Genomic DNA, 14552 nt, shown 5'->3' with positions numbered 1-14552 from the left:
AAACCATGTGCATCACGTGTCCTGTCAAAACAAGTGCCCGCTGCACACGCGTCAAAACAGTCCATGATAAAAGAGACGCTCACATTCACAAAATACACACAAGACACTCTCTTAACAGTAAACTCTGATTACGCATGAGATTATGTGAGTATCTGGCAAACACGGGCGTCTTTTTTATCATAAAACCTTTAGACGCGTCTGCAGCAGGCACCTTTAGACGCTTTGCATCGAGCGCCCTCGAAAAAAGAAGTCACCGGCCGCCACTGATCTTGAGTAATAAATAATATAAAAATTAGCCAACTTGTAAAATACTGTATATACTCACCACAAAGCATGTTTGTTAATAAATCTATGCAAAGAAAGACAGGATAATCAGTATTCTGTAATATATTTTATATTTGTATAGTTTTATATATATTACACATTTATTACTGACACAGATCATCATAAAGCAGAGAAAAATGGCAGAAATATTTGTAAAAATGTACATTATGTGAGTAAAAAAAAAATTACTTGCGCAAATCTTTTACATTTTCATTAAATGTGGACATAAAAGAGACCTTTTAAAATGTTCTGAATGATATTCAAATATTCACGTGATGTCTGTAGAGGCAGCAAGAACCAGCTCGCTAACTACACCATTAGTTCATATTCTTTTAAAGAAGCCCTGGACTGAAGAAGGCAATATTGTTGTATGTATTTGAAAGCTACATTGACCTGGATGTTCACCAGTTGATTTCTGCCTCTGTGCTTGTAATACCAACACCACAGTTTTATACAAATGAATTAAAATCACAATTCTTAAAAAAATTACAAACAAATGGTGAGGATTCAGTATATAAAATCTTCACTTTGTTACTTCACAAAACTGTTAGGCTACAATTGAAAAAGGTTCCTGGTGAAAACAAGGCATGTTTCTAAAAAAAAATGTCACTGTTTCCAGATTCAAGAGATCCTTCATTGTTGACATTTGGTGTTTTTTTAGTGTTTAAGGTACTGTATTGGGGTAGGTAGCCATTGGAGACATGGTCTTCCACAGAGGACAAGGCAAATAGCCCTTAAAGGGGGCTAACAGGGTTTTCACAACCAAACCACTGCATGCTCTCCACTGGTTTCCAGCATATACAGAAAAACCATTTGAGAATAAAAAGATGGTGAACCGGTGTAGTACAAAAACTAAACAATATTTAAAGAGAGTAGATTTGGGGGGTCTGGGGGTAGACGATTCTGGGACCAGGCACACATTTCAGCTTCCCTGTGATTTTCATTGGCCCACTGCATCTTATTGTGCTTTTCAGACAATATTTGGCAAAGCCATTCACTAATCTGAGCCATTTATCTTAAGCAAAAATACAAAACTCTCCAAACGATGTGAAATACATAAAAAAGTACCCTTGTTCCTTAAAATAACTGAGAAATTGATATCAAACTACACTGTAATTCATCTCAATATTCAAACATCCAAAACATTTGGTCTGTTTATCAACAAAAATCCCTCTAAAAGTTCAACAGTCATCAAGTCAGGGTTCGCTTTTATATCACAGTGATGATTTTTTCGCTGGATATTTTGGTAGAATTACACCAAGGTTTCTATCTATAAAGCCTGAGCATGTGCTTATACTGGACAATGCATATAAACATGACCAAAGAGGCACAGGACAAGGGTTTTGGTACAAGGAGTTTAAAGAACAAAGGCTAAATTTGATATTTCGATTTTACGGTTTCCCTTTTAATTCAACTGAGAAGCAAATTCTTATCAGAAACTGCACTGGCACTTAATAATAATAATAATAATAACAAAGGAAGATATATGATATGATATGAGATCCTGAAATCGAAAAAGGGAGAAAGATCGTCTCTTTCACACTTAAATATGTAAATGCTTCTGCTGTACAATTAGTTTAAGTAACAGGAAGGAGGCACTGAGGTCAGTGTTTAAATTTCCTTTTGCTGTTATGCAAAGCACACAACTAACTAGTAAGTTCTCTTGACAATGTTAAAAATGGCACTAAAATTTACCAGCAATCCATTAAAGTCATTCTGAAAGCTTAAACCTTCATTGCACATTTATAAAGAGAAACACAGAAATATACTGTAGACGGGAAAAACAGAAAACAAATGTAAGCAGTAACAATTATTGAATTTAGCAAATATTGTGTAATGCTGAATTACCAATGGGATTTTGGACAAATAAAGCATTTTTGAATCTGCGGATGAGCCACTTTTCGGCGGATTGCAAGTAGAAATGAATGAATGCTACACAAATATACAGAAAGATTGTTAGTGCAGTATTCTCCTTTTTTGCTTAGATATGCTTCTGTATGTTTATACACATATAATTCATATTACAAATTGTTAACTATACATATAAAGAACAAACACTACCGTTTTGACTTTATAAAAGTCTGAATAGATCAAAAAGTATCAAAGATTAATGATTTCATTCACCAATATCCTGACGTTTCGTCTTTTTAGTTTTTTTTTAGTTTTATTTTTCTTTTTACAGTGTTTGATACTCAGTGCTACGTTACTGTAGTATAAAAATCTCTTGTCTGCAGAAAGGTGCTTCTCTGGAACTGGACCATTCAGAACGTGGAGAGGAAACAGAAGCATGAGAGGCCTTCACCCTCTTTTTCCATCGCCTCTAAAGATCCACCAGAAATATCATTTTGAAGCATTGACAGAATAGATCAGAAATTCACCTCCAGATTCCCTGTGTGTTTATTCTGCTCAGATCTCAGCAGTCAGCCATATAGCGACCTGTGAACACACACGCACATACTTAAGTATTGATATGTCTTCCTTTAACCCTGTCATTGCAATGACAAAATTATTCTAAATAAAAAACTGCATTGAAACTCAAGCCTACAGTAGGATATAAAAACACAGATTCTATACATTTATAATAAGAGGCATCAAGAAGGTTATCAAATTAATCATTAACTAACAATTAAAGGCGGGTGCATGATTTCTGAAAAACACTGGAAAGGGAGTCCAGCCGAGTACCAAAACATTCTTGTAGCCAATCAGCAGTAAGGGGCGTGTCTACTAACGACATCGTTCCCTGGGCTGCGTATGTGTGGGGCGGTTTTATCAAAAAAAGGTCCAGATTCTATTGGGGTAGGGGCGTGTTTGTTTAGGTGATTTCGAATGTCAGCATTGGCTTTCAGAGATCATGAACCCCGTCTTTAAGCATTTGTATGAAAAATATTATCTTTAAAAAAATAAAAACATGATTTTCAATGGCTGTATGTGTTCTGGTGCAGTGGCACCTCAGTGAAGTCTTACCAGTAGCAAATCTCTTTTTATTAAGGGAGAGCCGGTAACCAGAGCCTACTAGTTCCATGTCTACACCAGACAAAGTGCTGCCCTCACTGAAGAACTGAACAGCCATTGTGGCGGGGATGGATGGGCCATCAGACAGCTCAAACTTTGCCCTCAAAGAACCAGATCCTGACACACACACACACACAGTCAACCTTAAACTTTGTGCCAGGTGGCATTTTAACCTTTTTGACATTACATATAAAGTACACAGTTACACAAAAATGAAGTAAAATGATTCTTTAAAACTCTTTTTTGATCACGTTTCATTCTGTCTCTTTAATTTTCAGCAGTAATTCCCACTAAATTAACTTGGGGTGACACTAATTTTCATACCTTCATTTTCAGACTTTTCAGAGATGTCGCTCAATTTCCATAAAGACTTGTTCTGTTCTGCATTCCTAATTCAAAGACAGTTACAATCTTGTCAAAATGATACTGAGCAAAAGTGACTGTTGTTTGTGTATAAGGATGTCCCGATACCACTTTATTTCCGATTCAATACCAGATTTCAGAATATCAGCTGATACCGATACCTGCCTGTAATTAAACTATTGTAATTAAATGTGTATAGTGCTTTCTGCTACATCTAGTATAATTTTAAATGTAAAAATCAGTCTTTAAAATGATTTACAAGTTACAGAAAACATTTGTAATTATTAATCATGGCAGTGTTTAGGAGAACATATAATAGGTACGTTTGATCAGTTAAGTATGCTAAATTTTTTTCCTTAATTGTGTAAAACTGTTACAGTAAAAAACGCTTTAGTGTGCAGATATTTATTTTGGGAATGATGCGCTTGACCGGACATTTTATGCACATTCCGGGTGCAGAGTTGATGCGCCTAAATCATATACACGCTACGTTTATGGGCTTTCTGGGTGCAGAATTGATGCCCTTGAAGCACACCGCAATGGAAAGTTCATAACTGTTAAAACACAAAGAGATGCATTGTGTGCTCAGCACAAAGTAAATTGCATCCATCCAATGGCTTACTGAGACTTTATAAAATCAGATCTCTACAATTAGGCTACAGTTATTGTGTGTGTGCGTGTGTGAATGATGCGTTTCATCCGTCCGCTTCACCAGTGCATTAACCCAGTTGCGAGAAAGAGGCTGTTTACACTTGGCATTAACATGTGATCCGATAGACGAAAACGCAAGTGGACGACGTTAATGCCAGGTGTAAACAGTGTTCGAAACGTTTTGAACGCGTCCACTTTCGACCACTTTCAACCACATTCAGAGGTAGTCGAAAACCCTTTTGATTGGAGCGCTTTTGTAGTGTAAACGCACATATAAATGAATGTGTTCAAACAGCCACACGCGACCGCCTTCTCTCCACCCATTTATCTAATCTGAGGTACTGATCACAATGTTTTACGTCTTTTCTGACTTATGGCGCCAACACACATGAACAGCGCTATTTTTAGCGTTTCATTGATAAAATATTTCAACAATTGCACTGAAAATTCAGAGAAAGCTCTAACATACACATGTAGAAAACACTGTGCAGCATGTTTACTTACTAAACAAGCAGTGGACTCTGACATAATATTAGTTCGCATCCAAATAAACTCATCATTACTCCCACTCACGTTTGAATGACAGTGGAGAGACTCGCCCACCGTCTCGACAGACCACCCCCTCACAGTATTCAGGACAGAAGCGGTCGAAAGTGGACAAAAGAGACAGATTTAAATAGCAGGTGTAAACGTGATGTGTCTCTCTCGTCCACTTGTAATCCGATCGACGAAAACACATCACCAAGTGTAAACAGCCCCTAAGTTACAATGTTTCTGTAAACTTAAATATCACAGTATCGGAATTGGATCGGTCATGTTGTCGGTCCTCGATCCGATCCAGCCAAAAAGCCCGGATCGACCCGATACCGATCCAGAATAACAAATATCGGGACATCCCTATTTGTGTATACATAATATATAAAAATATATATTTTGTGTCTATTTGTCAGTCCTGTACCTTATTGCCTTCAACTCACCAGATGGCTGTTGGGAGGGATTGCATGCTAGTAACCCCGCCGCTGACAGGTACTAACACCTGTATGTTACTAAGGGCTGCAGGGGGCTGCATGGCCTCTGGGTTGTACTGATAGTCCACCCGCAGATCTGTGGTAGTAGGGCTGCATTTCCAATACACTACAAGGTTCAGAGGTGTTGACTGGATCCCATTTGAACATACCTGAGGAAAAAGATTGAATAGATCAATCCTCACAAACTTCAATGCAATGAGTTCAGTGCAGCTGACCAAGCAGGTTTATAACAGTTAATACTGGTTTAAATTCTGACTAAATTAGATACGACAATAAGGATAAAATGGTCAAGGTCTCTCAAAGTGTGCGAGAGTTTTGGACTAACTGACCTGCCCTATAGTGGAAGTGCTGCATTTTCACTCCATCTTATACTCAATGATCAACACGCCATATACATGGCTTTTTAGGCCCTGCAAACTTAAACCTTTGGTCTTTGTGATTAACTAAACAGTTTTTCAAATGTCACTAAGAATACAGCTTGCTGACTGAGTTATTTTTTTAATTAAAAGAATTTCTTGCGATTACCAGCATCCTGACACAAAACAATAATCTTAAAGTGCACGCTCTGGACGTCCATCCCTCACAACCTCGGTTTGGAATCAACATGGCGGCAGACTGAATGAGGCGTATACTGAGAAATAAAAAGTTATTTACCTGGTATTTGAGGACGTCGACATTGTAATATGATGCAGTAGGGTTCTGCTCAGAGCTCTTCCTGAGGTATGCCGTCAATACAGGCATGTTTAGCCAGAAGTCTTTAGTGTTTGTGTCGCTCTGGGAGGAGTCGCTGCAAAATGCACACACATACACAGAATATTAGCAACTTAATAATTCATTGCTGCGTGTTGTTGTAGCAGCATGAACAACTTAAGCCTACTCCAGCAATCCATCTATTAAATCACAAATCTCTCTTGATTCGATTAGTCATGCCTGGAAGCATGCCTTGTAAATCTGAGCTTCAGGGAAAGATGAAACATGGAAGACGTTGTGACTATAAGACGACGAAGCTGCTATAGCAATAATTTTTTTAAAGGAAAACACCACAGTTTTTTCAATATTTTACTATGTTTTTACCTCAACTTAGACTAATTAATACCTATCTATCTTTTTTCAATGCATGCACTTAATCTTTGTACAGCGTGTCGTGAATGTGTTAGCATTTAGCCTAGCCCCATTCATTCCATAGGATCCAAACAGGGATGAATTTAGAATTCACCAAACATTTCCACGTTTTCCCCATTTAAAGACTCTTGCATGAGTAGTTACACGAGTAAGTATGGTGGCAGAAAATAAAATGTGGACATTTTTAAAAAATGGATAAAAAATGAGAACTATATTGTATGGTGGAAGAGCATTTAGTTTGCAGCACTTCGACCTCGAGAATGGGAATAGTCAGGAGTGTGGATGTTACTGTGCACAGAGGTCGAAGTGCTGCAAACTACGTGCTCTTCCACCATATAGTTCTCATTTTTTATCCGTTAAAAAAATCGCCACATTTTATTTTGTGCCACTATACTTACTCATGTAAGAGTCTTTAAATGAGGAAAATGTGGAAATGTTTGGTGGATTCTAAATTCATTCCTGTTTGGATCCTAAGGAATAAATGTGGCTAGACTTAATGCTAACACATTCACGACGCGCTGTACAAAGATTAAGTGCACGCACTGAAAAAAGACAGGTATGTATTCATTCGTCTAATTTGATGTAAGAACATAGTAAAATATTAAAAAACGGTGGTGTTTTTCTTTAAGCCACTTTATTTTCTCATGTTATACTTAAAGAAATGTATTGTTTAACACACCGACACACTTACCTGTGCAGTAGCTGTTGGTTAGGCATGATCTGCTCTAGTCTGCTAGTGTTTGAGAGTTTGAAGCTGAGTACAGCAGGAGACGGAGAGGACGTGAAAATTTTTATGATGCCACTTGGAAATGATAGGGTCATGTCTCCTGTGATCTTCACAATGCACCTAAAACACAGAGCTGGGTTTAACACGGAGCTAAACCACTTTAATTCATCAACACCAAAAGACTTAAACACCTGCCGGACACCACAACCCTAATAAATGTGTGGCTGCATGCGTACGGTCATATTTGATGCTTTAACCAAAGTGAAGAAAACTTTAAGGGCTATCTGATATTAAAGATTTAAAATGTAATTAATAAACTTAATGTAGTAGATAATTTAATTCAATTTGCACACATTGCAAGTTTTATAACAAGCATGTAATGGCAGTTGCACTGCAGTTGATGGCGAAAACTATTAAAGGTGACATAGAATGATTGAACGGAGTATTTATCCTTGTTCTGTGATGTGACATGTAGACAATTTTTTTTTTTTGGGGGTCTTTAATGCCTTAGAAGCTTCCTAAAAACCTCTCTCAGATAACTCTATTAGGGTGGGGGATTTTAAACAAGTGGTTTTGCACCTATTTGGCTCCCCTACTGGCTTAACTTGCAATCTCATTACTGATTGGCTGACTTTGCTGCCACTCAAAAAATGAAGCCAATTATTTTAAAGTGGAGGGGCAGTTAGATGCCTGTGATGTCATAAGCATCAGTTTTTCAGATTGGGCTGTTTTCTGGCTGACATTTCTAAAAGAGGAATTTCTATGAGACTGAGATGTTTAGCATATTTAGCACTTTTTGTATGTTTGTGAATGTGGGTAGACTACCATTATTCAACAAAGACGAGGTAAAAATGGTTTTTCATTCTCTGTCCCCTTTAAGAATGTACATGCAGATGCAGGGTTCTCGTAGTTTTTCCATGACTTTTCTAATGAATTGTAGAGATTAAAATAAACAATATTTTAAAACTGAGCATATCCAGAAACATTTACATTCCCTGTATACACGTCTTATACTTATATTACAGTTTTTTTCGATTGCTAAATGACAGTGGGCACAACTGGAGCTACATATGCAAAACTCTAACTACAGTCTGCAATACCAAAAGTCACCTGAGCTAAACTGTACATATCACCTGCAAAACTCACTTCAAGCAACACAACTCTTAACACATGACTCAAAACAGCTCAGTGCAGCCAAACACTAAACACAACCCTCACTGAGATAACACACACTGTCACTCACAACACACTGAGAGGAAAAACACTAACATCAAACACCAATACACAAAATACTAACTTTTTATCTTTACAGATTGAACAATTTCAGTGACTTCATAAAGTAATGTTTTCTTCAAATAATTATTTATTTATTGATTGGTTTATCACATGATTTATTGAAATTTTTAGAACATCATAATTCTTTAAGGTAAATGAAAATTAGCAGTTTGCTTCAGTAGTCTGTAGTAATTTATGGAATTACAGTAATGAGAAAAAAAGGTAGAAACTAAAAGTACATATTGTAATTCAAACAAATAAATGAGGGGCTAATCCTGCCTCTCTCTAGCATCAGGCCACTACCTACCACCCTTCTCCCTCTACAAACCCGTCTTCCTTGTTCCATTTCCAAAATTTGTCTTTCTGAGCTCTACCTATCATATTTATATAAAATATAATATATGAAATTGGAATTTTTATTTATTTGAAATTGCAATCAGCAGTGTTTGGAAGGCACAAGACTGAAATGAATTCTGTTTTGAATGTGTGGTTCACAGTTTTGACAGCAGTGTGTTAGCATTTGAACAAAGTGCTGTAAATCCACAGTGTTGTGCAGGTTGTGTTTAAAGTCATGGGATAAGTGTATAAAGTTTTGAAAACTGTGTTTAACCAATGAAAAACGAACTAGAGTTTGGTCCACATGAACTGCTGCTGTGCAGACTGTAGTTAGAGTTTTGCACATGTGACTCCAGTTGTGCCCACTGTCGTTTAGCAATCGAAAAAAACTGTAATTTCCATAATTGGTACAGGTCTGGAAATGAGAGTTTTATGACTCCCCAATGCTTCCAGGTATTTTGTGATCATGGGAACTGTGCAAAAGTCTAAATGGTCTTGGAGATCATGTTAAACTTACTTGCTGGGATCTGCTCCTTTGAAATAGGCATTAACTGACTCAGTGAATGCTACAGCAATAGGCAATGCATCATGGGATGCCAACGTCACAGGACTGGGCCCACGGGAGGTCCCTGCAAGGAGGAGAGGGGCACCAATAAAGAAACATTAAAAACATTCTGGGAGTTATAATCCACATTATTTCTGTCATGCATACTCATCAGCCACAACAAATCAGCAACAATAATCACAGTGTTAGGATTTTTAAGATCATTCACATTAGTTTCAGAGACTGGAAAAACATCATTCACTTAATTATAACAAACAAGTGTAATAGAAGAAGATTTAGAGGTGAGCTAGTTGGTTTAGTAGATGGAGCAATGTGATTGGTCGTTCAGGAACAGATGATAACTCAGGAGTCAGTTAGTACTGTGAGTTCCAATAAAATATTCCTCGCGGTTCTTAACTTTACCTGCCGGTGTCTCACATCTCTTCTCAAATGTGGGCAGTTTCCCCATGATCACATCGTCCTCTTAAGTCAAAATGAAACCATAAAAAAAAGAGGAAGAGCATAGGCCACCAGGGAGGGGTGAGGATGGAGTGATAAAGCGTGCGATGTGTTGATCATGATGAAATACAATGTGTACATACGTGTTTGTGCAGACATATCTGTGTGTTCATGCAAATGGATCATATGGGTGATATGAATTAACTCACCGACAGTCGGTGTGTTGCTGGCGCTCAGGGAGGTGTTAGAGCTGAGGGAGGAGGAGCTCTCGGCTCGAGCGAGGGGAGCAGGAGGAGGGCTGCAGTTTAACACTTTAGGAGGGCTAAATGGTCGGCCCTGAGGAAAGCAACTATGTCGTCAATATTTTACAACTCAGTAAATAATTATCAGGCATTTTGTGAGTGTCTCTACTGTACTTGACTTACGGTCTCATTTATGCCAGTCAACTTGCCAGCAGGAATTTTGGGCCGTGATAATGGTCTTGGAGGAGGGACTATGGTTGCTGTGCCCAGAGGAGTGGTTGGCCTGTTTGGAGGTGGTACTGGTCATAAGAAGATGATAAATATTAGAACCACAAGACTTACAACAGACGTAGCACTGGTAAGAAACATGACTGAGATGTAATAGTTGAACTAGAAAACATGACAACCAATGCTGAAAAACATTTTGTACAAACGAAGAGTCAAATCGAATAAATACAACTGATCTGAAATCAGCGATAGTCTAATGACACTCAAACATGCGCATGCTTAGTTGCAGTGTTACAATCAAAACATTTCATAAACATTATGAACAAACATAAAGTGAAAACTTAAAAAAATATATATATATATAATAAAATGAAAATAAAAAAATTATATAATTAATAAACTTAAAGTAAGACCATCATTTATAACCATCTTATTCATATTTATAAAAATGTGAAAACTTGAGCTAAAAAAATTTGAAGGCAGTTAAAGGTGCAGTGTGTAAATTTTAGCGGAATCTAGTGGTGAGGATGCGAATTGCAACCAACGGCGTAGTCCACTGCTCACCCCTTGCTTTTGAAACACATAGAGAAGCTACGGTAGCTGCCACTGGACAAACATGTCATCGTCGGAGACAACTTAGTAAAAAAATTGGCCGTTAAGGAAAATGGTGGCACAAAATGGCGACTTCCATGTAAGGGGACCCTCTTTGTATGTAGATAAAAAGGTCTCGTTCTAAGGTAATAAACACATAACGGTTCATTATGAAAGGTCTTTGTACACTCCTGATAATATAGTTTTGTATATTATTTTGCATTTTTGATGCCTGAAACTTCTAAAAATTACACACTGCACCTTTAATATAAAATAGATATTTTTAAACCAATTAAAAACCTTGCAGAATGCAGACTTGAACTGAATTATGGAGTTTTTTTATACTAAGCAAGTATTTTTGCTCCTTAAGGGGCAGAACCCACCAAAGCTTTTTTACGCGGCTGAAAACACCTGGAGGACGCTGAATGCCAGCTGTTTTTTTCAGCTAAGCGCCAGCTTTCTTCAGCTCTGAGCCGGTAGGTTGTTGTGATACTTTTCCCGCTCCTCCTCCAGCATGATTGGACAGGCGTGTGAAAACTGACATTGACGAGCTGAGGTTTTCACCCAAAGTCGAATCTCTTTCAACTCTTGGCGCTTAGAACTGAGCGCAGAAAAACCGCAGAGCGTCGACTTTCAGCGCAAAAAAAAAAACGCTAGCTGCTAGCTTATTTGAAAAGTGCAGAGGTTCCATTGGAAACAAGTGAAAACATGCGCCGGCCGTGGGCGTAAAAGCTTTGGTGTAAATGCCCCCTAACTCTTTCCCTGCCAATGACGAGTTTTTTGGGCAATACGTTTTTGCTCTTTTATCCACCAGGTGGCGCTTTTACCCAACTCATAACACCCAAAAGCAACCCCTTATGCTGCGTTTACACCAGCCACGGTAGAGGCGTCAAGTGCGAGCGATTTCAATGTTAAGTCAATGTGAAGACACGTTGACGCGAGTCTGGAGGTCTCGCGGCGCGGATTAGGCGTTTGGCGCGGTACGCGCGAATTGTGCATTTTGTGTTTTACGCGAATTTGCGGCTAACGCCCGAGTTAAAAGATTTGAACTTTGGCGGATTTCGTGCCGCGTTAACCAATCAGGAGCCTGCTTGCTGCTGTGGCAGCAGCCCTGCCCGGAGTCACCCATTCAGCATGAAGGCTTGATATTGTCCATGTGCATTCACCCGGAGCTATTCGACACAAGTTCTTATTTCTATAGAGACAGGATTAAAAAGGACCTCGCTTGGAATAGGGGCAACCTGGTAAGTTGTATATACACATTTCACTTTTGAGTCACGTGACGTTTATCGACCCGCGCCATTTATTTCCCCCCTATAGTAAGGTGACTAAATACAAACCGGTACCTCTGTCGATAAATGCACAATCAACATCAGCTATCCTGCAAACAGAAAACTGCATAGCACTTGCCCCTCCCACAAGAAGCGGATTTTGCCTCTGACGCGCGTCAAATGCTTGTTTTCTTTTAGACTTGTGAATGCATTCAAACTGTTCAAGCGGCAAACTAGGCGTGGTAGACGCAATCTTGATGCCTGAAACGCATCTGGTGTAAACGCAGCATTAGGGCAAACAGTAAGAACTCCGCGTATGTTTTGATCATCACTCTGAATCTGATCTCTATCAAAAGTCCTTCACAAAAAAGCAATTCTCTCAGCTTTTTGCTCAATATTTGGTATTTTTGAAAAAGCCTACCCATATTTGAGAGGTGATAAAAAGGGAACACATTTTTTGTTTGTTTGAAAGCAGAGGGTCTGTTCTTTCATTTGATATATTGTACATTTATATGTGTAAAGAAGAAACTTTTCTGGAAAGCATTAAACTTCATAAAAAAAATTAAAATGTTCTACTGTTATTTTGTAACGGTAAACAATAAATATAAATATGATGGCTTAAAGGTGAATACTGGGTTAACATTTCATTCAAATAAATTCATAAAATCATAAATCAAGCAAAAAAAAAACCAAAATAAAACATTTAAACAACGTAATAAATTTTTTTACAAAATAAAATAAAGTTATTAAAATCACAGTACACATCACACAGTCATGTAGCACAAAACCATATTTAAACATGCTTAAAACTCTCATTCCGCAGCATTACCATCCTGTGTTCCTCTGACTGGTGCTTCCTTCTGAGAAAGGGCGAACTCGTCTCTCCCAGTGCTGGCAAAGGAGTCAGCAGCAGGCCCTCTGGAGAACAGCTTAGTTTGTTGAGACAAGGGCACAGACCGTGGCCGTGCTGCCTGATAAGACGGTCCACGACAAGGCACAAAGGTATCATTAAAGGCAATCCATTGACTCTGGGCCCAGGAAGCAACTGCATCTGGACCGGTTGCTGGAGCACTGAGAGGGGGACTGTGGGTAGTGTAGTCCTTAGGAGGAGTCTGTAGAGCTGGAGGCACACTCGTAGCTCTAGCCGGGGCGGAACTGACTGGGGCAAAAGCCTCATTGGGGAGCTCCCAAGGAGAGGTGGAGGGAAGAGAGGGGACAGAGGGGAACGAGTTGGCAATAGATGTAGGAAGTTTACTGGGAAGTGGAAAAGCAGGAGGCTCTGCAACCTCAAGACTGACTTCTGATGGAGAGCTGGGCTCTGGCTGTAAATCCACTTCTGTTTAAGGGGGTCATCAGAAAAGAGATAGCAATGCAGGGTTGTAAAAATACACTTAACACACTGACACTCGTGCAAACTTCTATTACACAGAAAATCTGGGTGTACTGGATATCTATTGTATGTAGAGGATGTGCTGTAATCTCTGAATCTGAATGTGAATTACAGCTCTGTACTTCATACAATTTTAAGACAATTCTGCATAAACAAAAAATTAGACAAAGTAAAAAACAGACATTTTATATAAGTTATGGAATGGTCAACCAAATAAAAATAAAGCAAAAAATAAAAAATCAAATTAGGTAACATGTTATAAAATGTAGGTCAGCATTTAAAAGGCATTAACCATGGTTCAATATTGAAAACGTACATGCACATCTCTTAGAATTGTACGGATTTTTAAGAGTAAACAAGCTAAAACAAATAAACATTTCTAACATAATTAACATTTTTGCTTATTTCTTAAGACTTTGGGGCAGGTGTTTGTTAGGAAAAGCTTTAAAATGCAAATGAAAGCTGCAGACACTTGTCACAAGCATTACCTGGGTCTTCAAAGACCTCATCATTTAATTGCAGGGGGATAGATGTAGAGAAAGAGGATAGGAACAGAGAAGCCAAGTCTAAGAAAAAAAGAGCGTTGAACAAATACAAGCAAGAATGAGAAAATAAAATAAATATTGAAGAAAGAGACTCAAATAAACATAAAAAAAAAATAATGTAATTTGACTGAAATAATGTAAATACCCCAGAATGACATAAAAATCCATACGCAGATGTGTAATACATCAGCACATTACTAATGTCTTCTTCATTGTTCTTTCTGTTGCTTTGTCAGAACCATATCAAGGTCATGTCTGACAACGCTTGTGACACAGGGACTCCAAACTCCCCCATATGACCACGCAATGTGCCAATTAATTCTGGATTACGATTGGCCCTCGCAGATAAGGTCAGAGATGACTGACAGGCTTGCTTTTTTAAGTGACTGAGTTGAGTGGCTAATTTGCAAGAAAAGCACTCATTTATTTGCAAATGGTGCTTGC

At 38.3% G+C, this 14552-nt stretch overlaps 1 protein-coding gene across 6 annotated transcripts in view; it reads right to left on the bottom strand.

The window, feature by feature from the left end:
• Positions 1-378: 378 nt before the first annotated feature.
• Positions 379-14552, bottom strand: part of fcho2 (FCH and mu domain containing endocytic adaptor 2) — a 54650-nt gene continuing 40476 nt past the window's right edge. For 2 of the 6 annotated variants that reach the window (XM_073860954.1, XM_073860955.1), the window contains 12 exons: positions 14052-14129; positions 13003-13509; positions 10267-10382; positions 10051-10177; positions 9806-9865; positions 9356-9467; positions 7192-7347; positions 6033-6165; positions 5328-5527; positions 3661-3725; positions 3289-3453; positions 379-2760 (listed from right to left, as the gene is read on the bottom strand). In XM_073860954.1, the coding sequence (XP_073717055.1) occupies positions 2738-2760; positions 3289-3453; positions 3661-3725; positions 5328-5527; positions 6033-6165; positions 7192-7347; positions 9356-9467; positions 9806-9865; positions 10051-10177; positions 10267-10382; positions 13003-13509; positions 14052-14129 (1742 nt within the window). In that variant the 3' untranslated portion in view covers positions 379-2737. The remainder of the gene's footprint in view (positions 2761-3288; positions 3454-3660; positions 3726-5327; positions 5528-6032; positions 6166-7191; positions 7348-9355; positions 9468-9805; positions 9866-10050; positions 10178-10266; positions 10383-13002; positions 13510-14051; positions 14130-14552) is intronic. The other 4 variants (XM_073860958.1, XM_073860959.1, XM_073860956.1 and 1 more) reach the window with 3 other exon arrangements.

Source organism: Misgurnus anguillicaudatus, chromosome 22 (assembly GCF_027580225.2).
Source record: "Misgurnus anguillicaudatus chromosome 22, ASM2758022v2, whole genome shotgun sequence".
NCBI classification, from domain to species: Eukaryota; Metazoa; Chordata; class Actinopteri; order Cypriniformes; family Cobitidae; genus Misgurnus; species Misgurnus anguillicaudatus.
This window is presented reverse-complemented; position numbering and strand designations above follow the sequence as displayed.